The 21,696-nt window shown below is 31.3% G+C and overlaps 3 protein-coding genes across 6 annotated transcripts; 2 read left to right on the plus strand and 1 right to left on the minus strand.

Moving 5' to 3' along the window:
- Window positions 1-924: 924 nt before the first annotated feature.
- LOC126847223 (myosin light chain kinase, smooth muscle-like) lies at window positions 925-16,352 on the minus strand. Of its 3 annotated transcripts, none has more exons than XM_050587367.1 (8): window positions 15,898-16,352; window positions 15,045-15,150; window positions 12,705-12,795; window positions 6,903-7,106; window positions 6,529-6,670; window positions 6,154-6,353; window positions 5,765-5,917; window positions 926-3,385 (listed from the first exon to the last, which is right to left on the minus strand). In XM_050587367.1, the coding sequence occupies exons 2-8, from the start codon at window positions 15,076-15,078 to the stop codon at window positions 2,155-2,157; spliced, it is 2,055 nt and encodes a 684-aa protein (XP_050443324.1). In that variant the 5' UTR covers window positions 15,079-15,150; window positions 15,898-16,352; the 3' UTR covers window positions 926-2,154. The 3 variants fall into 3 exon arrangements, with proteins under 3 accessions (XP_050443326.1, XP_050443324.1, XP_050443325.1); XM_050587368.1 differs by having other exon boundaries at window positions 15,867-16,352; XM_050587369.1 differs by lacking the exon at window positions 15,045-15,150 and having other exon boundaries at window positions 925-3,385.
- On the plus strand, window positions 9,950-14,174 carry LOC126847226 (26S proteasome non-ATPase regulatory subunit 13). Its single transcript, XM_050587373.1, has 2 exons — window positions 9,950-10,092; window positions 12,897-14,174. Exon 2 carries the CDS (start codon window positions 12,904-12,906, stop codon window positions 13,996-13,998), a length of 1,095 nt encoding a protein of 364 aa, XP_050443330.1. The 5' UTR covers window positions 9,950-10,092; window positions 12,897-12,903; the 3' UTR covers window positions 13,999-14,174.
- A 1,191-nt stretch (window positions 16,353-17,543) lies between the features above and the next one.
- Window positions 17,544-21,629, plus strand: LOC126847225 (trichoplein keratin filament-binding protein). 2 transcript variants are annotated; one of them, XM_050587370.1, is made up of 11 exons: window positions 17,547-17,724; window positions 18,930-19,148; window positions 19,232-19,352; window positions 19,432-19,608; window positions 19,793-20,019; window positions 20,076-20,204; window positions 20,276-20,500; window positions 20,565-20,670; window positions 20,738-20,899; window positions 20,991-21,107; window positions 21,180-21,629. In XM_050587370.1, exons 2-11 carry the CDS (start codon window positions 18,955-18,957, stop codon window positions 21,207-21,209), a joined length of 1,488 nt encoding a protein of 495 aa, XP_050443327.1. In that variant the 5' UTR covers window positions 17,547-17,724; window positions 18,930-18,954; the 3' UTR covers window positions 21,210-21,629. The 2 variants fall into 2 exon arrangements, with proteins under 2 accessions (XP_050443328.1, XP_050443327.1); XM_050587371.1 differs by lacking the exons at window positions 20,991-21,107; window positions 21,180-21,629 and having other exon boundaries at window positions 17,544-17,724; window positions 20,742-20,893.
- The last annotated feature ends 67 nt before the right edge of the window (window positions 21,630-21,696 follow it).

Below are 21,696 nucleotides of genomic sequence, written 5' to 3' on the forward strand. Positions count from 1 at the left end.
GCCCTTTGTTATGATAAATTAATTGAAAGCAATCCAAGGATCTTGGCTTAGTTTTTTTTATCCAAACACGCCAATTATAAGATTTAGTGGCTTATAAAAAAAAAAAAAATGTATTCGACATGAGTTCATTTAACTGCTTTCTAAGTAACCAATACGGGCATGAATTTCAAACTCTCTCGGTAGTTAAAAAACTCATAATAAATTAAAAATGTTTCATTTAATTCCCCAAAGATGCAAGAAAACTTAAAACACAACGAAAAAATTATTAATTATAATTTACATATAATATGGTAGGTTCTTAAGTCAAAACTGATAGTACAATTTTTTCCAATAATCAAATATTACCATTTTTGGCAAATAAAAAGACGATATGGTAAATATAGTTAACAAACATGCTAAGGTAATTTGTCAGTACATATTTTGTTTTGAGAGAGGGATTTAAAAAAAGTATATAGGTAATATTATGGACACTGGATTGATTGTGTTATAAACTTAAACGGATTTTTGAATAAGGACAAATAAAAACAAAACTGAAAACTATACCGAATCAATTTCGTTTATAAAGACCTGACAAAAAAAATAGGTTTTCAAATTCCAAGTTTGCTTGATGTTAATTAAAATTTTTTTTTTCCGTTTTGATCAAATTTTAACCCGATACCAAACAGTAGGTTTGTATATGAAAGCAGTATATGATTTGTTATTCCTGAAAGCATGACTTCAATTACCTATTTAATCCATCTACATTTATTATTTGCATATTTTTATATATTTTTGTAATGAACACAACTTATAGTGAAATTATTCCTTGGAATTGTGCCCAACACACCTGCAGTGCTCAGCCAAAATCTATCAAATTTCAAGAATGAAAATACAATATTAATAGAACAAAAGAATTCGTTTTAAAAACACATTTATTTTATTATACTTTTCAAAATTATCTATGTATCTATACATTACAATACCGCAGGGCGCAGTTACCATCTATAATTATCTAAGTGTATAAGTACAATAATTACATATTATGACAAATTTCTACACAAACCTACTTATAAATACAAGTTTATTTTTACTACTCATTATAACGAATACAAAATTTAAAATGCTTTATCACACAAAAAATAAACTTAACAAAATTCTACAGCCGATTCAATGGTAATTGTTTTTTGCTTGGTTTTAATAAAACTCGACTATCGTACATAAAATAGGCGTAAAAATCATAATTTTTATGGATAATCTGCAAAGCATCAATGAAGACGATAAACTAAATTTTAATTTAAAAATATCATTATAGGTGGTGCGCTAAAAACAATAATATATATTCAATTTTATTCAACATAAAATTATCAAAATATGCAATAGTAAAGTAGTGTTTATATTCGCTATTCACATGTCCGTCTTACAGGAGTGATCATTAACTAGAATTGGTAACTACAATATACATATATACCTCTATAGTATAAAAAGGGGTGGAATTACGTTTGCCTACTAATTATACTGAAATTAGTACATAGATTCTATGGTCTAGACCCCAAAAAAAAGGCTTAGGTCTTAAACTTCAAGAGTGACCAATATTGGACTTGGCTATTACAGATCAGACATACCGAAAAAATAATTTTAGTATGATTAAATGTGAAAGTTTACATAGACATGATCAAGGGTTTTATAGGAATAGACCCGCCCCAGTAAAATGTATACAATTGTAATTCATTAAAAAAAAATTAAGTACAAAGATATACAGGAATATCTGAATATCTGAATTTGAGTATAATGTTTTGCTAAATATAATTTATAAGATACATATCGACATGTTATATGTAAGCTGATCGTCGATCAGTTAATATCTCTGAACATCTATTGTGAAAATCATTCACCCTTTTGAGAGGATCATGTATCCTGCAACCTATACATTGTAATACAAAAAATACAAATGACGAAACAATGAAAAATATAAGTTCAGCAAAAGTCTTCCCCATATCAAAACGTTTGGGCGAGTGACAAAAAATAAAAATGCAATAATTAAATATTCAACAGTGTTGCAGAGATAGTAATCGATTCGAACTGACCAGCTGGCAAACAAATCTATAATTATACAAATTACAAATTAAAAAAAAAATTAACGGTGGCGGGACCTAACCTAAACCCGTTGATCGCGATTCACGTGGATAAGTCAGGTTTGGCGGGTTTGTTGCGATCGCCGTAGAACAGCCTGAGCAACATGTCTTTGGCCGATTCGCGGTCTGGCGAAGACAGTTTGCTGTGCGGCGCCGAATGGTACGAATCGGTCATGTAATACAGCAGGTTGCTGGCGGGTGGCGGCGACCCGATGGGCACGTCCCGGTTCATACTGGTCAATTTGAACTTGGGCTTGCGGTCCACGCTGAACGGTTGTCTGGTCAACAGCATCTTGTGCAAATTGTGGGCCGCTACATGCGGGTCTTCGTGTCCGTCCGCCGCGGACAACACCAGTTCGTGCAGCAGACTCGCGGACGACTTCGTGGTGGTCGTCGAGGTGTTTGTCGTCCTCGAGAACATGTACGACACGTCCGACGACCTACGATTGGTGGTCGTCGTGCTGTGGGTCCACGACATGTGTTGGGTGTCCACGGATTTCTTGGGTATGTCCACTAGTGGCGAAGTTTTGATGTCATAACGACCGGGCTGCTCCTTACCGGACTTTATAACGATATTAGTGACCACCGTTTGAGTAGAACTCTGCTTGGCGGGGGCCGGCTGAGATTTTCCTTTGATCGACCCGCCGTCCGCTGGAATAATCCCTAAAGCAGCCATGTTATCATTTTCGCTTGGCACAACGGTTTTGGCGTCCACCTTTTCGGTCGGATCGACTTTGTCAGTTGGTTCGATCATTTTATTATTAACAACCACCACAACGTTCGATTTCTGTCGATCTTCCGTCGGCGCAGAAATGTCGATTGATTTCGGTGACGCGTCGACACGGCCGCCGTTGTCCGGAAGAACATTGCCTATCGCCACGAACTTACTTTCGCCGTCTTTGTTTGCCACCGTCTCGTCTCGCTTACCGGGCATCACAATTTTGGTACCTGTAATTTGTGTCACTTCTGGCACGGACAACGGCGGAGACGGCGTTTTGGGTGCCAGGGTTCGGTCGCTGGCCGTCACCGGCACGACATCGGTCGGTGAATTCGTACCGGACTTACGTTCACAGAACTCTCTAAGGTTTTCTTTTGTCAAGTCCAGCGAGGAGTCTTGCCGGGCGACAGACAGCGACGGAGGGCAGTCCTGTTCCACCTTGATCGACTCTTGCCGCGACAGTTTCTTGGCGGGCCCTTTCTTACGCATGATCTTTTTTGTACTTTTCTTTTGCATCCAACTATGAGATAAACATTCGGTTGCAGTCATGCGGCTCCTACAACCAATTACACACAAAAAAAAAAACACAACATAAAAATTGCATCGAGGAAATGAAACACTATATAAAATAATTATTTGAAAAATAAAACTCATTAAAATCACTGATAAATAAAAATCGTTTTATTCCCGGCACGATTCCATTAAATAAATAAAAACACAAAACAATCAAAAAAATATCACGTGGGTTTTTTAAACGACCGTTTTTTTAGTCAGTGACGCACATAGGCCCACCGGGCTCACATAGCCTCCTCAAAAATGTCTAGTTCCTAGTTTATTTTTAAATCTACCACGCTATGCACATGCCCGAGGTAAAGTTAGAACAACTACTCAAAAATCATGTACGCACCTCTGATTTAAGGCACGAACAATAACGGTCAGGTGTCGATGGTTTCGTCTCAAGTATTCATTCAGCAAATATCCACGTCACGTGTACATAAGAAATTAGTTTTATAATTTTATCTACATACTTATCACATGCGGAAATTCATTGACAAAATAGAAGGGCTAATATATAAGGGCTCTTCAACATTCATCCTCAATTGACGTTTAGTTAGGCTCTTTAAGCCTTCTTTTAGGTCGAATTCTGGGTTAAATTTAATTTGCTACCCAAGTCTCAACTACTAAGTCTTTCCATAATTACCACTTATGCTACTAATTTTTTTTAAATCCAGGTTAGTTGAAATAAGTAGTCAACTATTCTGACAATACCGCGTCATGCATCAAATATGTTTTTGGAAATGTATTATTAGTTTTGTACATTTCTTTAGTTTTCCATATTTTCAATCAAACCATTGATTCCTATTTAATTTATATAGTGTGTGTTTTATTTTTTTAATTCTATTAGTTTTGTTTTATTAAAAAATACATAATACAGTATTTTTATTCTAGTTTTTATAATAAACGATTATTATTTACACAGTAACAGTCTAAGTATATTCTTATCTATAGATTTTATTTTATTTTGTCAAGCTAGTTAATTTTATTCAGAAAGTCTTTTGTAGAAAATAATTGTATATCATCAGTGTATGAAAGTTGCTGACGTATAAACAAATTGTTGTCTGATTATTATTACTATAACATAAACCGGCGGAGTACGATTGCGCGCGTTGTACCTTTTTGTGTATACGATTGCGCGCGGTGCCAGAATAACAAAGAACACGGTTTTGACCCTTCAAAGGCGTACTATTGCGCGTGAAATTGGATGCGACGTTGCCGCTAATGGTTACATAGATAAATAATTTAAAAAATATCGTTAAAAAAGTTAAGTTTAATTTATATTTGATTTAACCTGTGACCTCCTCCTAAACTGTAGCCTGCAAACCTAGGATATTTTTAGTTAGCGGAGCGAAGTGACGGCGCCGAGCGAGCGAGTGCCAAAGCACTCGGTGACCTGCCGTAGAATATATCAGCTGTTGTGGCTAATTTGTTATCACATGTGTCAGAGAACCAATCAGAACTCGCGATTTTCTACAGGTCCTCTAATAATGTATGGTATGCTTATATGCGTACAGATCGCCATAATTCGTATGGATATTTTTTATTTACCTATATACCTATGTATTTGGCAACGTTGCATAGAAGTACAAATAATATAGCGCGCGCAATCGTACGCCTAAAATGGTACCGCCGATAAGGACCGCGCGCAATCGTATTGCGCCCACATAAACGCCTAAGCAAAAGATTGGAAAATGTCTAGATATACTTATTAACGTTATGTGAAAACTTTATATTCTCCAATTATTTTTTGCAAGTTATAACCGTTTATAACTGGACGCACTCAAACCATCTCCACAGTAGGTATGTTATACCTACTATAATAGGTAGTAGGCACCCATCTTATGTCAAAGCTTGTAAAAATAGCAACGATGACTATTGATTGTATTACATGTTATTTTTACAAGTGTTGATCTGTAATTTATTAGAATAAGTACTTAATGTTTATACTTTATAGAATATTTTGTTATGAACTACAACAACAGACATAACAATACACCAACAAAACACAATCGACCACGTACGACACAACAACCTTATTTAAAATAAGAGCGTTCGAGACTTTTCAATAGTTTTTTTCGAACCCAGCAACCGTGATGTTTTTTTAAATGTTTTGTTCAATTTATTAGAAATAATGGTATTTTTTTTTATTCCATTCACTACACTGTTCGTTAAATGATAATAATCATCAGTGAGTTTTAATTAGCTTTAAGCGCTAATTTGTGGGTAACAAACAAGCAAAACATATTATATACCGAGTGATTTTTTCCAAAACGAAACACTACAAAATTGAAATTATTTTAAGAGTAAACTAGTGTAGGGCGTTGTAAAAATTACCCGGTATGTATAATTTATATATAGGTACACATTAAAACCGTACTTGTGGTCTTTGACTAGAAGCTTCTTGATGAAATCCTTGGCGTCGTTCGATATGGAATCAAACGACTCGTCGTCGAAGTCGTATTGAGCAATAGTGACGTTGGCCATGGTTTCCACGTCAGTTTCGCCCATGAAAGGCGAGAGTCCCGACAGTCTAAAAGTAACAGGAAATAAATGTAATACGTATTACATGCATAAACAAACCAGCTAGGAGTGATTCATTATATGTATATATAAAAAAAGTAAAGCCCCATTGGCCATTCTGCCCTTGTACAATAATGAACAGCAATTTTTTTTTTTTATAATTGACATTTCCAAAAATCCCAAGCACTTGATTTTCCTATCAAATACACAATAGATCACACGAAGTTATTGGGTTAGGTTACTTACAAGACATAGCAAACCACACCGACGGACCACATATCCGTGCCGAACCCGATAGCATCGAAATTCACCACTTCCGGTGCGACAAACTCCGGCGTGCCGAAAAGCACCTGAAGTTTGTGTTCTGGATTGAATTTCCTCGCCAAGCCGAAGTCGATGATCTTAATGCGGTTACCCGTTTTTGTCAGACACAATATATTCTCCGGCTACAAATCAAAAACCGTTAAAAAATGTAAAGATAAAATCACACATGCCAGTGGTGCATAGCTTTCCTGTATTACCCACCCCCAGCTCCTTGTATATCTTTTTAACACACACACACACACACACACACACACACACACACACCACATTATTGAATAATAAAAATAATTTTCTTACCTTGATGTCAAGATGTAATATATTTTTAGAGTGGATGAACTGCACGCCTTCGCATATTTGTCGCATGAACACAGTCACTGACTTTTCGGTCAAGACGAAATCGTCGTCTATAACTCTCTCGAACAGCTCACCACCCTCGACACTATGTAAATAACAGTTTGTTGATATAATATAACCGAAAATAAATTACAACAATAACTAAATAATGGTGTAGAATGTAGACACAATCAACCCGAATGGTGCCTAGTTTGTTTATCAATTATAACATAAGGTTTGACGACCACATTTGGTACTAGATACACTTAAATAATAGGTGTAATCAGTAAGCGTAGGTACACGTAATACAGCACTATTAAGTAATAATTAATAATTACAGTTCTAGTATGAAGCACATGGCATTGTTTGCTTCGAAGGCGTCGTAGAGCTGTATCAGACGAGGATGTTGGAGCTCACACATGATTTCCACTTCTCGTTCCACGTTGCGCCTGTCTTGTTTGTGCACGATTCCGACAAACTTAGCAGCTAACATGAGCCCCGTAGCCTTTTCTCGGCATTTGAATACCGTACCGAATTTCCCACTAAAAAAAAAAAATCATAAATTATACCAATTACCATCGGCATGTAATCGCTGGCGATTTCAATTGATTTAAGAACAAACAGTCGTGATCTAATTAATCAACGTTTATTAAATAATTTATGGATAATTTGTTCATTAAAATTTAAGAATGTAACATATTGTATTATTTATTATACAAGGTTTTATTAAACAAAAAAAATTAATGAAAAAAATTTACGAAAACTTTTTGAAAAAAATCGCCCCCTCCACGATTAATTTTTTATACGTTACTGCGCTAAATAGATCAAAATGTTTCAACAGTAATTTAAAAGTAAAACTGAAGTCAACTCTCTCATTTTTTTTCCGTTAGGTTTTCATTATATTTTTCTATCCAACTATCAATTAAATATTTAATGTATAAGCATCTCCTAGACACTTACAATAGGTTGGTTGTAGTTAAGAGGACCATATACACCCAATTTTCTAGCGTTAAAACATATATATATATAAGTGCTGCTAAAAAATTGTCACCTTTATGTATTGTACTTAAAGTATAAAAAACAAGTTTTTGTTGTAGATAAATGTATGGTACTATTGCTACTAAATTGTAAGTTTTATTTTAGAAAACCCTTTGGGGTAAAATGTATAACTTTATTTATTTTATAATTGTTATTATTTTATAATTAATATACTTTAGACTGACTATTTTACTGACTTATTTTATAATTAATATACTGACTTGATACATTTATTGTTATTTCATTCCATTGTTGTTGTTGTATTAGAATGACCATGAATCATTGATATTAAAAAGTAAGATCACTATTAGGAAAAAATCTTTTCACTGATTTAAATTTTAACTCGTTTTGTGACCCACGGGTCAACTGTAGTTGCGTTATACCATATTAGTGGTACCCGCCTAGTACCACACCATCGGAGGAGACCACATTGCACAGCTCATTTGTGAAAACTACACAACAATTAGAGTCATTGAAATGCCAAAAGATATTCAGTACAGAATATAAAACTAAGCGGTAAAATACAATTATGAGCAGATGAAATCATGGAGTCCGACGGGACAACGTCATCATGGCATGGTATTGTCTTGGGCGACCCTAACCGAAGCAGAGGAGGGTAGCCACACCACCACCACAGACGAAGAAGAGGAAAGAAACAGAATGGGAAGATGATGATGATGACGAAGACTATGATGAGGGCGATACGTCTGGCGATGAAAGTGGTAAGAAAATAAAAATAATAATAATAAACATCATACTGAGCGAATAACTTTGGTTACAGAAACCGGCACCGACGTCACTTCTGCTGATGATGATGACTACGGCAAAAGACGGGTGGACGACACGGACCACGCCGGGCAAAAACAAAACAAGTTGTTAACAAACGGATAAATATAAATTCTTAGTATATTGTGAAATTGATTATTTGTAATATTACCACCAGCACCTTTTTAATAAACCTAAAATTTAAAAACACATTTTTTTATTTTTTTTAAATAACTAAAACTTATTTTTACGTTATTATTTTAAAAATCTTATATGATAATATTACCATTAAAATATTGTTATCTTTTGATTTTATAAAAGGTCGGTGCTTTTGTTCTAAAATCACTATGGACTGAGTAAAACACATTTTGCGTGGCAATGTTTAAATGAAACATTTTTTTTAAAATCGCTGTCAAGGATGCTGCGATAGTAGGAAAAATAAATTAACAAAAAACGAGTCTAAATTACTAAACTAATATCACAGTTTAATCTTTAAATTGAGAATGCAAAAAAATTTCCTTTACCTAAATCCTTAATAATTAGGAGGTATAACGTCCTCTTTAAGAATACAATAATCTGGATTTTTATCAAAAACGTTATTCTAGTTATTTGAAAATCTTATAAATGCTCAATATAATTATAATTTGTAAATATGTATTAATATAAAAAGATACTCGTTGAAAATGTTTAAATAACAGAAAACTGAAAGAATTAATAAGAGATAATTTGAAATAAGAGTATTTTGTTTTCTTATTTTCATTTGTATTATTCACTAAGAATTAATTGCCTGTTATAATACACATATAAACTAACACATATAACTGCTAATTAATTGAATACGTTTATGATTTACTATAAAATATACTTAGTAAATAACAAGAAATTTACTTATATACATCACAAAAGATCGAGCACGAAATAATTGCATTAGGTACATCTTTATTCAAAATAGATTTATTGCTTAAAATAATTCTTCCGACTTCCTGGCAACATGCCATACTTTTGCCTGAATTGTTTAACTATCTGGTGCTTCTTAACACGAGTTCATCTTAAGGCTTAATATAAAAATACAGGGTGATTCATTAAGAATAAGCACTTAATATCGCTGTTAGATATACATAATATAATTTTTTCGCGATCGACGAGTTCGTAACAAATATCCCATTAGCTAATATTATATTATAATAGAAGTTTGCCGTTTTTCTATTTTTAGCTACACTGCAGGGTAATTAATATAATAAAAGACGTCCATTTTTTCTTAAATTAATTGCAATTATGTAGTGTTTCTTTTTAAAAACATTTTTAGTTTATGTTATTTTACAACATTATAAAACTACTAAATTTTTATCTTTTTTAGTATTTTCTAGAGCTTTAGAAGATATCTTAAAATAGTAAAAATGTTTATTACTCAGGGAATGGGAAAAGAAATGAATGTTGTATAAAAAGTAGAACGATATTCCGTATTTGACTCATGATCGAGAAACAGTGTTGGTGTATATTAAAATATTTCAAATGTTGGCACTACTGCAAAAAAATATGTTTCTTCGTTTGCTGAATAATGCTGATATCATTGTTTTTACTTTTGTGCGGTTCTTATGCGCTATCAATTATACCATTGGTACCCTTCTCGAAGCTCGAGTCAATTTGTCTTCGAAAATCAAATAATCCAACTTTAAACTTTAACTTTCAGTCTTCTTTTAATCTGTGTCTTTCTACATATTTGATGTAAGTATTTTTACAATATTTCTATTTTGTACATAATATGTAATTTTATATTTTTTTATATTATAAGCAATAGAAGTTTAACATTACCCAAGTTCTGAATAGTGACTCATCAAAAATTATGTTTTTTAAAACTACAATTAATTAATTTTATTAAATAACTCACAGTATTAAATGAATAGGTTTTTTTATAATTTATTTTTTACATATATTAAGTTACACCTGAATGATAACTTTATAATATAATTATATATATATATATTAGGTCTCACCCCCCAAATTTGTGTCTATACATTATAAAATGACCTACAAAAAATGTTGAAACAACCATGTAATGTTAACCCGTGCCTATGTTGAATTTAAATAAAATTAGTTCAATTTTTCAATGAACAGCGCTTTAGTCTGTAAATATTTCGTAAACTATTAGTTAAATAAAAAAAAATATTAATTACCAATTTTAAAGAAAATTTGATTTTCTAAAAATTACAATTTAATATATCTTCATATATAGGATTTAAAAAATATATATATATATTGGCTGCAATGCAGAAAAATGATATTTTCTCAAAAATTAACTAGTAGAATGGATAAATATGTATTTAAATTAAATATAATATTATTATTTTACCTGTAATAAATTAAAAAGTAATAAACAAAAAAATTATTATTGAATATAGTATTGTTTTGATTATAGTAGCCATCATGCCAGGACATGATAGCTATTGTGGACAACACCTAAAGAAAATTTTCTATTTAAGTAATAGAATCATAAAGATAATGTGTCTAGTGTTTACTATCTTAATGGTTTGTTCTATTGTATATATCTCATTTCTTAGCTGATGCATACAGCTTATATAGTTTTTTTAATTTTATTTGAGCTGTAAATTTGAATATTTGTGAAAGAGCATCTTTGGTTATTCATGAATGTGTAATTTTTAGGAAAAAGGCTTGGATACCAATAAGAGCTATACAACATTGCACTACTAAATTAATAAAATTGTACAAAGAATGAAGAGGCCTTCAAAAAAATTCTTAAAAAAATAGGGATTGTAGAAAAAAAAAATATCCTTTTTAATATTGTTCATTTTGATGCATTAAAATTAATAAAAATTGAGGTTCCTCAACTTCAGCACAAGTTTATGTAGTTATGGTAACAGAGCTCAGAAAGTGGTTAGATATCGAAATCAGAAAAAGGTACTGAATGTTTTTCACAACAAAATATAGAAATCTCGGTCCCAAAGAAATTATGTAGCACTTTACATAGGTGTCAAATAAGTATTCGGAACTTTATGTATATGTTACAAGGACTTTAGAAGATATAAAATTAAACGTTGATGATTGTCTTATTAATCAAACTTTCTCTACAGAGCTCGAAAAAAAAATCCTTTGTTGAAATAATAAAATTACATTTTCATGAATCAAAGTTAATTGCACATTGGGATGGGAAATTATTGCCAAATGTTAATGATAAAAATTTAACCGTAGAATGACTACAGATTGATTGTAACTAGCAAAAATGTAGTACATTTTTAAATAAACTAATAGTTAACTAAATATTTACGAAAATGTTAGACTAAACCGCTATTTACTAAAAAATTGACCTGAACTAATCTATTTTCAATTGTTAATAATTGTTATCGTTAAGAGTTAACATTGTTCTTGTCAAAAGTCGATAGTCAAGATTGACTGAACATTTTTTGTAGGTCATTTTATTAAGTATTGACACATATCTGAGGGATGAACAAAAAATGTTGAGTATAAAAAGTACCTTTGCTCTATATTAGATTGGTTGAATCAGAAAACTATTCTAAATAACAAAAAATAACTAGCTTTTAATTGACATAATAATTGACTCAAAAAAGAGTTAAAAGGGTTTCTGTATAAAACAATGTCTTAGACTTAATATCAAAAATCATTCACAAAAATTGAAAAATACAAGATTCCATTTCATTTGTAGGTGAAGCAAACGGCTTCAAAGTAAGCTCTACGTAATTATATACCAAAAATGAATCAAATGACATTTGTCTGATTAGTAAAATCCTCCTGGGTTTATTATGTAATTAAATTATATTTTCTAACATTTAATAAAGGAAAATTTGATTAAATAAATTCAATTATAAATGATTTAAGCTTAAAAAAATGGTTGCCTTAAGTACATAACTAATAATTGAATAATGTATTCAAAAATTGAGTACAATGGTAATGTTTAAATTGTTTTTAAAAAATTGGCATTAAAAGCTTTTAATATTTAAAAATAGATACAACTCAGCCAACATACTCGTGATGGTCATTATCAAATAGTTTAAATATCTAAACTACTTTTTGTGCCAGTAAATAATCATTTATTTTGTGCACTTTCTAAAGAAAATCATAGGTACTTTATTTTATTAACTATTTGCTGTACTAAAGATAACTTTAGTTAATTTGGCTGAGATGTTTTTGTACCTTGTTATTCTGTTATTTTTGTATCTAATAAAATACCAATTAAGCTTTAAAATACTGAAAATTAATAAGAATATTGTTAGTATCACATTGTTTCACACGAAAGGCCTTTTTTCAAAATGGGTTATAGATTTTTAAAGTATTCAGAACATTATTAATTTAATTATTCTTACCGTCCAATTTCAGACTGTAGTTCATAATGTTCTTTCATGTCCACTCCTTTGCGAATTTTTATCTCTCTGTATGGAAAACTAGGTTCCACTTCTATAAAACATTTTAAAATGTTTTTAGTAAAATAATTATCATATTTCATTTTTTGTATTGAAAATTATTTTTAAAAAAATGTATAATATATTGTGTTACAGAAGAAACATGGCACAACAGGAAATTGAAATGTCTGAACTAGAAGAATTGCAATCCAAAAAACTCTGGCATCAACTCACTTTAAAATTGTTGGTGTATGTAAAGGATCCCAATGTTCAAAAAAAAGTAAATTTGCTAAATTTCTATACCAAATTTGTTCAACCAATTGAAAGTAAAATGAATTATTTTGCATTGGTGGAAATTATCTCGTATATAATTCCTTTTTACAAAGACCCAAAGGAAGCAGTCACTTTTTTGGAAGGCATCGAGACAAAAGTCAAAGACAAAATTGAAGCGTTAGTTTTTGCAAAAGTCCTTAGAGGTGAAATTTTGTTAGACAAGTTGAAGAATCAGCCAGAAACTTTAGTTGTTATAACCGAGGTTGACAAGCTGTTGAGTGATTTGGATGAAATATCTCCGGTACATAGTAGATACTATTTGTTGGCTAGCCAATTGTATCGTCTCCAAGGAAAGCACACTGAATACTATCGCACCTGTTTGAAGTATTTGGGTTCAATAGACTTGTCAACCATTAACCAACAAGACCAATTGAAAAATGCTTTCTTATTAGGACTGGCTGCATTACTCAGTGATGATATTTATAACCTTGGTGAATTATTAATGCATCCTATTTTGGAGTCTCTAACGAATACGTCCAATTTCTGGCTGGTAGAACTATTGCACGCGTTTAACAACGGTGACATAACAAAATTTGCCAAAATGAAGCCACAATGGGCATCCATACCTGACATCGCAGTCCAGGAACATAAACTAAGACAGAAAATATCTCTACTGTGTCTGATGGAAATGACGTTTAAACGACAAGCTAAGAACAGGTGTTTGTCCTTCCAAGAAATCGCGCAAGAAACTCAATTATCATTGGACCAAATTGAAATGTTGGTAATGAAAGCGCTTTCGTTGGGCCTAGTCAAGGGGAAAATAGATCAAGTCAGTGAAACAGTAAATTTGGAATGGGTGCAACCTAGGGTGATGAACAAAACACCAATATCAGGCATGATAAACAGACTGGACTCGTGGTGTACAGAAGTGAAAAATATGCAGTATAGAATGCAAGATGAAGCTCAGGAATTTTTGAAATTTTAATTTGTTTATTTTTTGTACGTTTAAAGTATTTATTTAGGATTATCCCTAATATTTTCATACTAATTGAAGCAAACCTACTGTCAACGTTTATATATAAATATATGTTTGTAATTCAGAAGCTATATGTTGTAAAAAAAAATGTAAAATTTATAATACATTGTGTCTGCACAAACTAACACGGTAATATCTTTTTATTAATTAACAATGTTAATTAATAGCTAGTAGCCACGTGAATGACATTTTTTGAGTTTAACACTTTCGCTTGGGCAACATTTTTGGCGTCAATTCAATACACGTATTAAATGTAATTGGACTGTGCGTGCTCAAAAGTCAGAAGAGCCAATTATTTACCTACAATTTGTGATCTACCAAGCGGTTTGAGAAATACGATTGCGTGTTATTGCCGTTATTTCCTAACCGGTGGTCAGGAGTATCGGAAAAAACGTCACCGGTTGGCCAAAGCCCAAACGAAATAGGTGTTGTAAATTCCGCCATGACCACGTTTTTTAATCGCCGTCCATTTAGGGGCCTCCATATTGTGATGCACATATTTTATAAATAGGTGGACAACATTTTTTATTATTTTATTTTTTACGTCCGTCGAGCGACTCGTCGACCGGCGTACAACGAAAAATAAAACGCGCGAATGATGCCAACAACAAAAAAAAACATTAGAATATAATAATTACGAAAAAAAATATATATAAAGATTATCAAATATAAACTCTTACAGAGAACGTGGCAGCTCTTCGAGGTTAGTCTAAATTTAGCGACATTTGGCTACCACTACCACCATGTCTCACCCACAGTCGAGTCGGCAGCGCAAATATTTTACCGACCGCACGAGCCCGAACGCGAGCAGATTCTCTGTTGTGTTTTCCACGTCCGGCGTTCGCAAAACACCGATTGTTTTTGATAGCTAGTATCTATTTTTGGTTTGTTTTTCGTCAAACGCCCACACACAAAACGACATGCTCACGAGAAGAAAAACGATCGCTTGTACACGCGATAACAAATAACTACAAAGACATTGTTATATTGTTTACCTCCAACTAGATCAGATTCGTCGACTTTAATCATTGTGGTGTATTCCGGCCGCCGCTGTAACACACAACAGACGCGAACGGTGTGGGTACAGTAGTACTGTGGTCACTGGAAAATTATTACACACAAACAATATTGTTATTAAGATTAAATTGATGGTACCTACGTTAAAACACAAAAGGGATCGCGTTAAGGGTAATTCATATTTTTATGAAAATTCAAATCTCGGCTTAACAATATAATATTATGTAAAAAAGTTTTTTTTTAATTTTTATCTCAGTTACCGTTAACGGTTATTTTATGTTTTAAAATTGCGTTACATAAATTATTATTAAAAATATTATAATAACAGACGCGCTTTCGGTTTGCGCGCCTATACGGGAAATCTTCATAAAAATAGCTTTAGCGACTATCGCCATGTCGTTTTTTTTAGCTTGGCTGTGTGATTTTTTTCACAGTTGCTTACAGTATGTCAAGAATAAGGTGACACTCCTTCGGTCCGACTTAATAATAATCTTTCCACCTATTTTTGCTAGCTTTAATTTAATATACTAAACCGTGAACAATTGTGGAGGGTTCTCGCGGTTTTTCAAGATATTGTGATTTTCGAGGCAACGATTTGTTAGTAAATAGTAAGCGAGTTTATTTTAGAAAGAGTTACGTTATTTTAAACGTCGTCCAAACGGTAGCAATTCTATCTTTATCTAGTTTACTCGACGCGGGTGTATGGCCTGCACATAGTATACCTAGTAGGATTAGGTATATAGTAGTAGTTGGTAGGTATAGGCATAGACTAGTGTATGCACAAAACATGCTTGTAATACCTGAGCACGCAGACGTGTGTCTACTACTCACCTATTGTATATTTTTATAAATATATTAATATATCTAATATGTAATATCAATATGATATATGGTTATAGGTTCAATGAGAGTTTTGTAGTGTACCGCCGAAGAAATTTGCAAAACAAAAAACCGCGTATACACCGCACGGACGATAATAACTTTGAAAAAAAAAAACGTCTGCGCACAAATTCAGACTCGAATGAATAACTGTTGAAAAATATTATAATAACCGTTGTTGTCGCAAAATGCCTGATGTTGCGCGGTCCGGCACGACGTTTAATTAATATTATTGTTTGTGCGGTACCACGGTACAACGGCGGCGGCAAAGATCTTAATGGCACGGACTCGGCACGCCGGCGGCAGCGGTCAAGCACGTCGAGCGCGAACCGATATAAAATGAGACAGCCGTGGCACCGCGAGTGAGCGTGGCGTGCGCTTGTAATGTACACAATATCTGATTATGACAGAACTAACGATACGCGGCCACAACGTTACATCCTCAACGGCCGAAAAAGTCCACCGCCTCCGTACCTATCGTTGTGACATACAACCGCAGGGCAGTATGCCCGTGTACATTTTTTTCGGAAGGGATCCAAAATTATTTTACAATAACTCAAGTCGACGGTGAATTAAAAATTAATTATTCTATAGGCACTTTTATCAAGCCTGTTATTATGATGCTTGCATATTATTATAGACTTACAGGCGTGGATCTATTAGATTGCAAGTAGAAAAAGGACTATTCGATTAAGGTTATTGTAAAACAAATTGTTTCTGTTGTCACCAGTTTTATACAGTCCTGTCAAAAAATTTAATCAAATCTGACAATATTTGTTTAGCGTAAAAGGCTTAAAGCTTTACCTACATAAAAAACAATTTTAAAAGTGAGGGGCTTAAGTCTCAACTCCTTCCCTGGATTTGCGCTTGCATACGGACTTCGACTTCTGGCAATGAGTGTTGGTATTTCACTATTAAGCCTGTAACACTGTACAGTGTATTGGAAAGGCCCGTAGCTCCAATACATTTATGAGAAAGATTTTGAATATTTTGTCATAGAGAAATAATAATAATGATAAAAATCAATAGTCATGAGGTTAAACGCAAGAAATATCTGGGAGGACTTCAAAGTTCAACTACATAAATGATAAATCTTCCTTGAATAATGCCCGAACTTATTCCTCTCTTTCCACCAAATTTATACTTAAAAACCTAATAGTATAATGAAACTTAATTATACTTTAAAAATCCGCGTCAAGTGATATACACAGTCATTTAAAATAAAGGATAGCTGTTATTGAAATATGGGAACCTGATTGAAAAATGAGATACATAGTCTAATTTATTAAAAGGTATTTATTTTGAGTAGCATTTAATAAATAAATAACATTTTACAAAAAAAAAAAAAACAGTTTGTCAACATTATTTGTTGACAAAGGCACATCGTATTTCATTTAAGTTCCGATAAAATAAGTAATGCAATTTGAAATACTGAGAACTTCTCGATTAGAAGAGTTAAATAAAAGTGGTAGCCATAAGGCGTAATGGATTGGTATAGTGCAGGGTTTTAATTTTTTTTGGCGGGAGAATTTTAAGGTTATGTAAAATTGTATTCAAATAAATAAAAATAAGAGAAATACTGATAACGTAACACTTGTTGAAACTTGTAACGTTTTTTTATCATTTACATTTTACAGAAGCAAATTTTTTTAATTTTTACACTAAAAACTGATATACCTAATTGTATGAAAGAAATATTAATTAAGTGGTAATAAACCGCTTGTATCCTAACGACTTAGAGTCAACTCACAATAATTATCAACATGTATAACATCATAAGTAAGGACACTTTATTTTTACTTATAAATTAAAACTCAATTCAGATTTTTCATTCTTAAAAGCTTATTTGTTCAAAGAATTTAATTTTGATTTACATTTAAGTGTATATAATAATAATTTTTTTTATGCACTGATATTTTATGTATATATACAAGGTGAAAATTTTATCATAAACTACTCAATTGGGTTTTAATTAATAATGGAATTTTTTTTTTCTGTCTATTCATACGATATTATCTCAATTTTCTATACATTTTTATGTTCCAACCCCCCTCTCAAATTAATTATCCTCTCCCATCCTAACTTTTAAACTCTTTTAACTTAAAAAATAGTTGTTCAAAACTGGTTATCAACTAGTCAAAATATTCTTAATTTAAAAAGTTAATCAAATATAAACGTTACCATTTAAGTTTTAAAAATGAATATAAAAAAAAATAATTTTGGAAAGAAAAACAAAATGTTGAAAAATTGAGATTTCTTATTAAACCCTATGAGTTATTGAGCAATAAAATGATCACCCTGTATTCTATACTATTTTAGCTTTGTTACATTCTCTAGAAAATATACAATACAAAAATTGATTGATTCTATATTTATATGACATGTTAATGATTTATTATAATGTAACTCACACATTTGACATGAAGGCAATCTTCAGTTAACCCCTTGTTTACTAACTTAAAATCTATGGACACCATGGCAACATACAAATGGACATTAGGTAGTGATTACAAAACAAAAAAATGTGTTAGGCACCATAAATGTTAAGAAAAATATCCATTGAAATGGACATTAGGTGTCAGAAAGACAAAATACAATTTACTAAAATTTATTAGCTATTTTATAAATGCATTATTAAAATAATTCAGTATAATAGTTAGAAAAACAATAATTGTTATCCACCAAAGTATAATATGCTAAATTATATTATTTTTATGAGTATTAAATCAATAGTATCAGTTTGTGTTGTATGACTCGTAGAACATTAATTATATTTAACGGTGTGTGAGCTGTGAAGAAATAAATAAAACCATAGCAACACTAGCTTATTAATAGTGGTAACCTTTTACTAAGATATTTATCATTTTTCTATTAGTGTCTATACTCTAATGTCATGCATGCGTATTATGTATTACTGTGTTAATGAAATCATTTTGAACTTAAATATTTCTGTGTACTGTTATTAAAAAAAATTGTATTTACAGATTATTAAAAAATAAACATAATAAAATGACTACAAAAACTACTAGTAAAACTAACCGCCGTCCAAACCAGGCGCAGTTATATGAAGCTCTACACAAAAAACATGCTGCTGAATGTGAAGCCAGAGAACAGTGGGCTGGTATTACTCAGTATTTTAAAACTTGGGAAAATAATTCTAATAAGTTTACTACATGGACTTCTCCTGAATACTACAAAAAAAGGTTATATATTATTTTAAATTATATACAATAAAATTCTAAGAACAAATAATATCTACTATTTGTATTACTACTTCCCTATCTAGTTCAGAGTTACAATTAGAAATTCGAAAGAAACAACAGCAACAAATTGATGAAGAACGTAAGGAAACAGAAAAATGGCTTAAAAAAATTCAAGATAGACAAAGGGAAGATGAAGATTTTAAGGTAAATAATATTTGTATATGGCTAGTGACGGTATTCAACAATCGCATTTTAATAGTAACTTTATCGTTTATGTTTAAAGAAAGAACAAATGAAAAAGAAACCTGTACGTCTGTCAAGACCTACTTCTGCATCACACGGAATTCCAAATGAAGAAATGGCTAAGGAACTGCTGCGTAAGCAAGATGCTGTAACTAATAGAGAAAAAGAATTAAAACTCTATGCCCGATCAAAATCGTGCGATCCCAAACCTAAAGAGGTTAGAAGATATTGATTGTCTTAATTTATTACAGGTGGATTGTAGAATTCACACCTGTCTGCTTAGCTGTAATGCACTTTTCCTATGAGAGAACGGGATATCAGTATAAAAATCAGTGACTAATTTTATACACAACACTGCTTGTTTGTATATTTTAAAACCATTGCTATTTGTTATGTTGCAGTATGAGCGTCGACTTCATCAACGTTCTACAAAGTCATCTTGGGATGACCAAATGAAAACTAAACAGCTTGCAAAAGAAAAAGAATTGGAAGAATTATGTATGAAGAAGAAAGCGTTTGAAGAAGAACTAATCAAAGAGAGGATCGAAGAGGAACAAAAACAACAATACAGACTCGAAAAGATGGAACAAATAAAAACTGATCTTATAGAAAAAGTCGCTAAGTTGAGGTACCTATGCATCTTTTTATGTAAATGTAAAAGTACTTAACAAATCTTATGTTTAGAGCATGTTCAGATAGATGTGAAGAATTAAAAAAATTAGAATCCACTTATTTAAATTTCCAAACTCAATTGAGTAGTATGGAACAAGTAAAAAATAAGCAAGAACAACTTAGACTAAACAACATAATGAGGTGGGCATTAAATTCATTTCTAATGATTAGTCTAATTATTGCCATACCTTTTTTTTTACGGCTTATTTTAGATCAAGATCAGTTCGACAGTATCAAACGGTGCTAAAACAGAAGTCCAAAGAAATTTTGGAGTGTATGCAAGAGGATGACAAACTGTTGAATTGCCTTATTGACGTGATATCTTCTTCAAATATTGAAATACGTATTTGTGAAAAATTAAATGAATTAAAACAATTATTCAAACATTACGAAAACGAAGAATCACATAAATTGTATTTAATGGACTTTATGTTCGAGTGAGTAAATACATTTTTTATACATGATTTTTTTACCTTTCAAAAATTTGTTTTGAAAATTAAGAGAAGAAGCAAAAAACATGTGGCATACACAAGAAGAACGTTGGAAAAATGAACACACAACAAGGAAGAATGAATTGAACAATTTATTTAAAAACATATACATACAGGCAAATATATTTTAAAAAAGAAATACGCTGAGAAATATAATTTTAATTCCTGTTTTTTATTTGTCAGCTAGAGGAAAAAATTGAAACATGTTTGGACGAACAACGCGCTTTGATCAAAGAAAGAGAAGAGCTAATTGGTATCATTGAAGAAGGTAATAATGAATTGAAAATAATGGAAGCAGAGTCTGTAAAATTTCAAAAGTTATATCCAAACTATAATAATAATTCGGTTAGTATCATGAGATGAATAACATTATTTGATGATTAAATTAAATTTGAGTATTAATGCATTTATTTATTTACGTTTTTTTTCTCTATAGAATTCAACTGAAAATGAAGTAAAACTTAGGGAAACTGCATTAAAATGTTTGACTAAAGATCAAAAGTTATTGACAGAAATGTCACAATTATATTTAGCTGATAATATCAAATCTTCAGTGAGTGTTTATTTAAAGTTTATAGATTATCTTATTTAATTTTTTTATTAATATTAATTTTGTCATTCGTAGGATCACAGAAGAAAACGAGCTGTTTGGTAATATCATATTTTTATAGGTTTTCGTTTTTGTTTTTTAAGAATATAAATGTGTTTCTTTTTTGTACTATTTTTTAGTGGAATTAAATATTTTTTTTTAGTTTTAACATTTTTCAATTATTTTTTATTGATTGATTTATAGTTAACAGTGCACATGACAAACGTGTGACATTTTTTTAATTCCATATATTTTATTTTTGGTGCAAGAAGTATTTTTAACTTGAATTTGTTTTATAAAATAATTATTAGATAAAAATAAGAAAAAAAATATTTATATTTTGTTTATTTTTTTTAAATATTTTATGTGGTTGAATAGTTTTTGTTAGTGAATAGAATTGAATTTTTGTAATTTACTTAGCCATCATATTATGTATTTTGAGATTAATTTTTTTCTATTTTTACCAATTAAAAGACTTTCTTAATAATCAGTATTAATAAGAGAGATACATATTTTAGAAATTATTATTTTTGTTTTTTAACAGATATTGAAG

Source organism: Adelges cooleyi, unplaced genomic scaffold (genome assembly GCF_023614345.1).
Source record: "Adelges cooleyi isolate 19-005CV unplaced genomic scaffold, UGA_ACOO_1.1 ACOO_flye_CR_arks_rails_tigmint_CR_PRNA_9, whole genome shotgun sequence".
Taxonomy (NCBI): Eukaryota; Metazoa; Arthropoda; class Insecta; order Hemiptera; family Adelgidae; genus Adelges; species Adelges cooleyi.